General features: G+C 47.3%; 1 protein-coding gene across 1 annotated transcript; it reads left to right on the forward strand.

The window, feature by feature from the left end:
* Nucleotides 1–5,236: 5,236 nt before the first annotated feature.
* On the forward strand, nucleotides 5,237–5,855 carry LOC123174361 (germin-like protein 8-5). Its single transcript, XM_044590039.1, has one exon. It carries the CDS (start codon nucleotides 5,261–5,263, stop codon nucleotides 5,795–5,797), a length of 537 nt encoding a protein of 178 aa, XP_044445974.1. The 5' UTR covers nucleotides 5,237–5,260; the 3' UTR covers nucleotides 5,798–5,855.
* The last annotated feature ends 2,200 nt before the right edge of the window (nucleotides 5,856–8,055 follow it).

Here is an 8,055-nt window from a genome sequence, read left to right on the forward strand (position 1 = left end):
CTGGGCTCTCGTCGGCGCTCCGGCGTGTGCAGGCGGCGGTGATCCCCGTGCGCGGTCGGCGGCTCCGTCTCTGACCCGGACGGCGCGGGGGATGGCGGCGGCCCGGCGTGGCCGGCGATCTGGATGCGGTGGTGCCGGCGGCTCGCTGATCTGCCGGTGCTCCAGGGTTCTGCCTGGTGGTGCTGGTGGTGACGGCAGCCCGTGCACAAGATTTGGATCACTTCGAACTGATCTGGGTGAAAACTTGCCTTCGGTGTCTGCTAAGGCCGGCGGTGGCGGCGCTATCTGCGTCGTTCCCTTCTTGAAGGCATCGCCGTGGAGAAGTTCAAGCCTACTCTCTGCTACCTCCTGGGGAAACCCTAGATCGGATGATCGGATGACGGCGGCGCTCTGGTGTTGTTCCTCCCTTGGGGCGTCATTCTTGGAGGTACACACGTGATCGAGGGACCAGAGGACGGATTCTTTGGTGGAGCGGTGATTCATCCTGCACACTGATGGCGATGGATCTTGACGGCGTGGCACAGTGCAGATTCAGAGTTTGCTGTGGGAGGATGGACTCGCGCAGGAGGACGACGCTGTCGAGCGTCGTGGTGGCGTCGATGGCAGAGAGACCTGGCACGGTACATGCAACAGTACAGCTCTGAAGATGGATTGGTGGCAGGTGGCTGCGGCGGCCTCATACCTGGCAGGCGTCCTGGTTGAGGAGTGCGCCGGACTGGTAGGTGCCACATACCCGGCAGGCGTCCTGGTTGGGACCTCAGGTCTTAGATGTTTAGGTTTGGCTGCGATGTCTGTTTGGTATTAGGCCCAGACTATCTGAGCCCCTTCATCAATTGGATAGGTGTAGCAACAGTTGTTGCTTAGACGGTGGCTTTAGTCTTGCTGTTGTTTGGCTTTGTAAGGTCTTGTGAGAATAATTAATAAACTGGTCGTATGCATCGCCCAGACGCAGAGGCCGAGGGTCATCCTCCTTTTCTAAAAAAAAATCTCGCCTTCTGCTGCATGTAATAAGTAAGTTACGGTCACTTTGCTATCTAACTTGCTTTAGTTGTTGTTGGCTCGATTTTCTAGCGGGCTTTGTTTTAGCTTCCTTTTGGTTCAAAACTTGTATGTTTGATTGACGGTTTCTTTAATGGAAATCGATGAGGTGGCTTGTTGTATCAAAAAACATATGAGCGTTATTTTTTTGTCTTATGTTAAGTACTGTATGATTTTTGCTAAGTTTTAGAAATTTGGCACACCGGGGACTAGGTTCCAAAATCAGCTCCAACATATATGGTAAACATGCATAAATATACAAAAGAAGCGATTATTACTGAACCCCCAAAAATGATTATTATCTGAATTGCTTCTTCGTAACAAGCTGGTGATATAATCATTTTATCTCGAAACAAAATTTTGCTCGCTTTATAAATGAAGCTACATAGCAGAACGATGCATGGTGTTGACGAAATCCTCATACAAGATGATCAAAGAAAAGCACAGCAAAACAAGCCAAACATGCTAACAAGCACAGAAAGTGCACAACTAGATGCCTCGAGCATGCCACCGAGAAGAAGCACGGGAGAGGCCGGACCACCTTGATACCCAACCAGGACCACCACCAACATCAAACAACATGCCACCTAGGAGAAACCACTTGGCTTTGTCGTACCGTCACGGCCCAACTACCGTTGGAGAGGACCCTCTGCCCTCTTGCTCTGAATTGAGAAGTGACATCCATATCGGCAAGCAGGCAGGACGAAGGGATGATGTGGTCGCGTGTAAAAGATAGGTGCAAATGATAGAACGAGTTACTGGAGTTGAGGTAGGGTCAATTGGATCTTCCCACCATTTTGAACACGCAGCCGCGATGAAAGATAGTCACTCACCGGCGACACCCCCACGAGGGTCACAACGCAATGCGCCGCAACCACCGTGTTTGTTGAGGCGGACAAGTGTATTCATCCTAAACTAGCAGGGAGGAGAGAGCCATGGCGATGCGCCCAAGAGGGACATGACACCCGCAAGCATCACAGCCACATGCGATGAAGCTCCGAGCTTTCAGTCAGACCCTCCCCAACACCTTGCCAAGGGGGACTCAGGACACTAGAACCACCACAATAGGTCGAGAATTCTAGATCAAGATAAGCCCTTCGCCACCACCGATGGCGACAACTTCACCAAGACAACTAGCCACAATTAATGCACCTCGCCACCCCCATGGCCAGGAAACACCACCATGCTACTCAATGGAGAGCTAACGTGCAACCTGCCATCCGGGGTCGCCGCCCCGGCGTACGACACTCCAGCCCTGCGCACCTCCACCAACATGCTGGTCCAAGATCATCGGTGGAGGACATCAAACCCTAGCAAGGCTTGAGCCGACCCAAGCCCACAACCACGACAAGATCTGATCGAGCCCAAGACTGCTAGTGACCCCATATGACCACGCCGGGTTGATGCATGGAGGAGCTCACCATCGGAGAGACTCACCCACGAGCGGTGGAGTGTGGCCATACCTTGTCTGCCGCAATCACCCCTCATAGGTCAATGACCATGGTGTTGCCCCTGATTTGGGCAAGCGTCGACTTCGGTCAAAGTTCCCTGATCCACAGACACGAGTGAGGTGGAACACGGCCCCACTAGTCATGGCATACCGCCTCAAGCAACTGGCCCACCTCCGACAGCATGGGCTAGAAGTGGCGCCACTGCTAGGGTCTAGAGTAACCCACATAGATGGGGGAGTTGAGGGGAGAGGACGGACACGCCATCACTAACTACCACCACTCGGTGCTTTGTCAGCATGGTGCCGACCGATGGCAGAGAGGGAAGGATGATAGGACGGGGGCCTACGACCGACAGTGGAGATGGCTTAGGTTTTGACGCCTAGAAGTTTTTTATTTGTTTGATGGAAACATCTTTTCTGTATCAAGACAACCAACACACACCTCCAATAAAATAATCATTTATGAGTGGCCACCCGGATTAATATCATTGGATGCATTTTTTACTCTAACAAATCAAGCAAGTTGAGCCTAGTCAAGAAAGGTCGTGCCTAATATCAGACGACAAGTAATCCGGGACAGGGAGAGTATATAATAGTTGTGCTAGCTAGGTGCATTCATGCATGGAATGACGTGCCTTGATTTCTTCCTCATTGACCCCATCCGTTAACTACTTCGCCATCTTATATTGTTAGACTCTAACGTCTCTAAGCAATCTAATATTTTTCTTTCTTTTTTTGATATCACTCGGATGACTCATGATATTCCATTACATCTCTGAACATGATTTTTCTAATCTTATGTATGTTAAGTTGTTAACACACATTGTTAAATGTATAATTATATCTTGTGCATAGTATTATTCATGACAAGTCCAGTGGCAAATATAGTATTAGCTCTATTTTCTTGCATGTCTTGTTTTAGCTTCCTTTTGGTTCGAAACTCTTGTAAATCTGATAAGTCGGCTGTTTAATGGAAATTGATGAGGTGTCTCATTCTCTAAAAAAACATGTGATTGTTATTTGTTCTTCCTAAATTTAGAACTAGAAATATGATTTTTGCTACATTTTAGAAACTAGCTACGCACACCGAACACCAGGTTCCAAAACCAGCTCCGACATATATAGACAACATGCATAAATATACAAGAAATGATTATTAACTGAGTTGGTTCTTTGGAACAAAAGCTTGTTATATAAGCATTTTATTCGTCTGATGGAAATATTTTGATCTGTTCTTTATCAAACCTACAAACGCACACCTCTGACAAATCAATCAGTTTATGAGTGAGGTTTGGTGTCATGAACCTAGGCAGGAAAGGCAACCGACATAATTAGATTTATGCCCTGAACTGGTCATGATAAAACTTTTAGCAAGAGGATGCTAACTGCTCTTACTAAGATCGTCATATCTCTCCGCTTTTGTTAGGCAGGTCCATTAATGTCGTCGCCTCATCCTGCAAATACTCAGCTACTGCAAGAGAAATTTGACCAAGTAAAGATTTATCTGATTACCATGATGATAACAGGGGCTGCTAGATATATTAGTTGTATTAGGTGAATTCGTGCATGGATCCACACACCTCGATTTCTTCCTTATCGACACAATCCGGTAGAGCTACCGCGTTGTCTTGTGTTGTCAGATTTGATGACAAATCTGGTGGAAAATATATAATTTCCTTACACTAATGTCATAGTTTGAAAAGATAGATTACACGTATTTTATTATAACTTCACGAAAGAACAGGTTGATAGAACTCCTTGCAAGATGTTAGCTAGTCTTGCTAAGATCATGTGAAAAGTTCCTGCTCTCCATCGTCATGGCCTGTGTGGCAGCTCTCCTTTTGGTTGGGCACTTCGTCCACTAATGTCGCCTCTTCTTCCTGAAAATACTCAACCACTTCGAGAGACATTTGACCAAGTAAATACCAGATTGACGTGATGATTACGTACAGGGGCTGCTACATATAGCAGATGTATTAGGTGGATTCATGTGTGGATCGACCCGCCTTGATTTCTTCCTTGTTCAGACACAATCTGCCGCGTCGTCTTATGTTTCTGGAAATCATGACAAATCTACTGGCAAATATTTAATTTTATAGATTGAAAAGCTCGATTGCACACATTATTCTATATCAACTTCTGGAAAAAAACAGGAGTAGTAGTCACTCTATATCTCTTTAGAAGTCATGCAGGCACCCATGAATCAAGCCCACGCATGAGTAGGTGACATAATTTGTCAAGGTCGGCCTCGAGCTGGAAAACAATTGATGACTTTATATGACTTGGATTTCCTCAACTGCTCTTTGACTAACTTTGTGCATGCGCACCAGACCACCACTTCAGACTATGACCAAGTATATGATAACTGTATCTAATTACACTAGTGATATTTCATTTATTTATCTTTAAACTATTTCCGTAAATAGTGATGGGTGGGGACTTTTCCTGGAACCAGCCCTGCATGCATTGTGGTGACTCAGGAGAAAGTTTCACATTGCTTCTTTGAAGAGAAAACATGTCTTAAAGGGAACTTGTAAAGTTATCCAAAATAGTTTAATCAGCAGCCAGAGACCATTTCAATCTGTTGATCGGGTGCACTTGACCTTCTCTATTGCTCACAAGTTCTGAGCCTATATAAACACATGCATCCCCTGCATGTTCAAACCATCGTCACTCACGCCGCAAGTCTAAACAACGTTGTAAAAATCTGAGCTTACATGTACATCTCTTGTGCCCCCAGTCCGTGTCAATGGGTTTGTTTGCAAGAACCCGATGGAGGTCAATGCGGACGACTTCTTCAAGGCGGCCAACCTCGACAAGCCTAGGGTACCCAACAAGGTTGGATCCAACGTCACTTTGATCAACGTCATGCAAATTGCTGGACTCAACACCCTCGGCATCTCAATTGCACGCATCGACTATGCTCCCTTGGGTCAAAACCCACCACACACGCACCCTCGCGCTACTGAGATCCTCACGGTGCTCGAGGGGACACTGTATATTGGCTTTGTCACATCCAACCAGCCCGCCCCCAACAGAAACAAGTTCCTCTCCAAGGTGCTCAACAAAGGTGATGTGTTTGTCTTCCCCGTGGGGCTCATCCACTTCCAATTCAACCCCAACCCCCACCAGCCCGCTGTTGCAATTGCCGCGCTCAGCAGCCAGAACCCAGGGGCTATCACAATTGCCAATGCAGTGTTTGGGTCAGACCCAGCAATATCAGATGATGTTCTTGCCAAGGCATTTCAGGTGGAAAAGAATACAATAGACTATCTCCAGGCTCAGTTCTGGGAGAACAACCACTACTAAGTCAGACCTTTGTTAATTACCCGGAAGACCAGTGCACAAGTGAAGGACATGGTTGAGTTCCTAGATATGCATCCTAATCTATAAAATAAATGGAGCATACGTCATGCCATTATGTGTCTGTAATCAGTGAATGTATTTCTACCTTCTGAATAATTGACAATATTGTATTTATCACACTAATATGATCTCATTTGCTTCTTTTGGAATCTGATGTGTTGTATTTATCATAATAAATCAAAATTCTGGGTTCCTTTTGCCTTGTTCCGAAATAATAGATTATTATATGACAATTCAATATATATTTGATGCTAGAGTGGACACCTAGGATTATCTTGCACTACATGTGAAGTACGCCATGGTTGGAATCCGGTTGTGCTCAGGATTGAAATGTGAAAGTTGAATGTGCAAAAGTTGCATCATGGGGTCGTTGTTGAGGTATCTCGCTTTCTGGTGCATGTAATAAGTAATTTGTGGTCCCTTCGCTATGGAATTTGCTTCTGTTATTGTTAGCTCGATTTTCCAGCATGTTTTGTTTTAGCTTCCTTTTGGTTCAAACTCTTGTAAGTTTGATTGATGGTTTCTTTACTGGAAATCAATGAGGTGGATTATTGTATCAAAAGACATATGAGCGTTATTTTTTGTCTTATGTTAAGAACTATATGATTTTTGCTAAGTTTTAAAAATTGGGCACTCCGAGGATCAGGTTTCGAAAATCAGCTCCAACATATATGGTAAACATGCATAAAGACAAAGAAATGATTATTAGTAAAACCCTAAAATGATTATTATTTGAATTGTTTCTTCATAACAAGCTGGTGATAGAAGCATTTTATCTCGAAACAAATTTACCCGCTTTATAAAGGAAGCTACACAGCCGAACGATAAATGGTGTTAAGGAAATCCCCATACAAGATGATCAAAGAAAAGCACAGCAAAACAAGCCAAACATGTTAACAAACACAGAAAGTGCACAACTAGATGCCTCGAGATGCCGCCGAGAAGAAGCACAAGAGAGGTTGGACCATCTGGATACCCAACCAGAACCGCCGCCAACATCAAACCACGCGCCACCTAGGAGAAACCACTGGACTTTGTTGCACCGTCACGGCCCAACTACCTCCAGAGAGGACCCTCTATCCTCTTGCTCTGAATCGAGGAGCGCATCCATATCGACAACCAGGCAGAACGAAAGGAGGACGTCGTCGCGTGTAAAAGATAGGTGTAAACTATATAATACGAGTTATTAGAGTTGAGGTAGGTTCCATTGGATCTCCACACCATTTTGAACACGCAACCACGACAAAAGATAGTCACTCACCGGCAACACCCCCACGAGGGTCATGACGCGATGCGGCACAACCACCGTGTCTGTTGGGGTGGACAAGCGTATTCATCCTGAACTGGGAGGGAGGAGAGAGCCACGGTGATGCGCCCAAGAGGGACACGACACCTGCAAGCATCACGGCCACATGTGTTGATGCTCTGAGCTTTCACTCAGACCCTCCCCGACACCTTGCCAAGGGGGACTCAGGCCACCAGAACCACCACAACAGGTCAAGAACTCTATATCAAGATAAGTCCTTGGCCACCACCGACAGCGACAGCTTCACCAATACTACTAGCCACAATGCACCTCGCCACCCCCATGGCCAAGAAACACCGCCATGCTACTCAATGGAGAGCTAACGTGCAGCCTGCCATCCAGGGTCGCCGCCCCGGCGTCCAAAACTCCAACCCTGCGCACCTCCACCCACATGATGGTCCAAGATCATCGGTGGAGGACATCAAACCCTAGCAATGCTTGGTCTAGCCTAAGCCCACAGCCATGACCAGATCCGGTCGAGCCAAGACTGCCAGTGACCCCATATGGCCACGCCTGGTTGGTGCATGGAGGAGCTCACCATCGGATGAGCGTCACCCACGAACGGTGAAGTGCAGCCATACCTTGTCTGTCGCAATCACCCCTCATAGGTCAACGACCACGGTGCTGTCCTTGATTTGGGCGAGCGTCGACTTCGGTCAAAATTTCCTGATCCACAGACACAAGTGAGGTGGAACATGTCCCCACTGGTCGTGCCATGCCGCCTCAGGCAACTGGCCCAGCTCCGACGGCATGGGCTTGCAGTGGCGCCACTGCTGGGGTCTAGAGTAGCCCACATCGGAGCTCTCCCCTTCCCCCCGCGAGCTAGGCTAGGGTTCCTCCCCCCACCCACCCACCCCCTCGCCGCCCCGCCGCCACTGCCGGCCGCCCCCTCCCG

The sequence above is a fragment of the Triticum aestivum genome, unplaced genomic scaffold (genome assembly GCF_018294505.1).
Source record: "Triticum aestivum cultivar Chinese Spring unplaced genomic scaffold, IWGSC CS RefSeq v2.1 scaffold90168, whole genome shotgun sequence".
Lineage (NCBI taxonomy): Eukaryota > Viridiplantae > Streptophyta > Magnoliopsida > Poales > Poaceae > Triticum > Triticum aestivum.

Excerpts from the sequence above, each read along its gene's own strand:
- LOC123174361 (XM_044590039.1), top strand. The coding sequence starts at position 5,261 with ATGGAGGTCAATGCGGACGACTTCTTCAAGGCGGCCAACCTCGACAAG.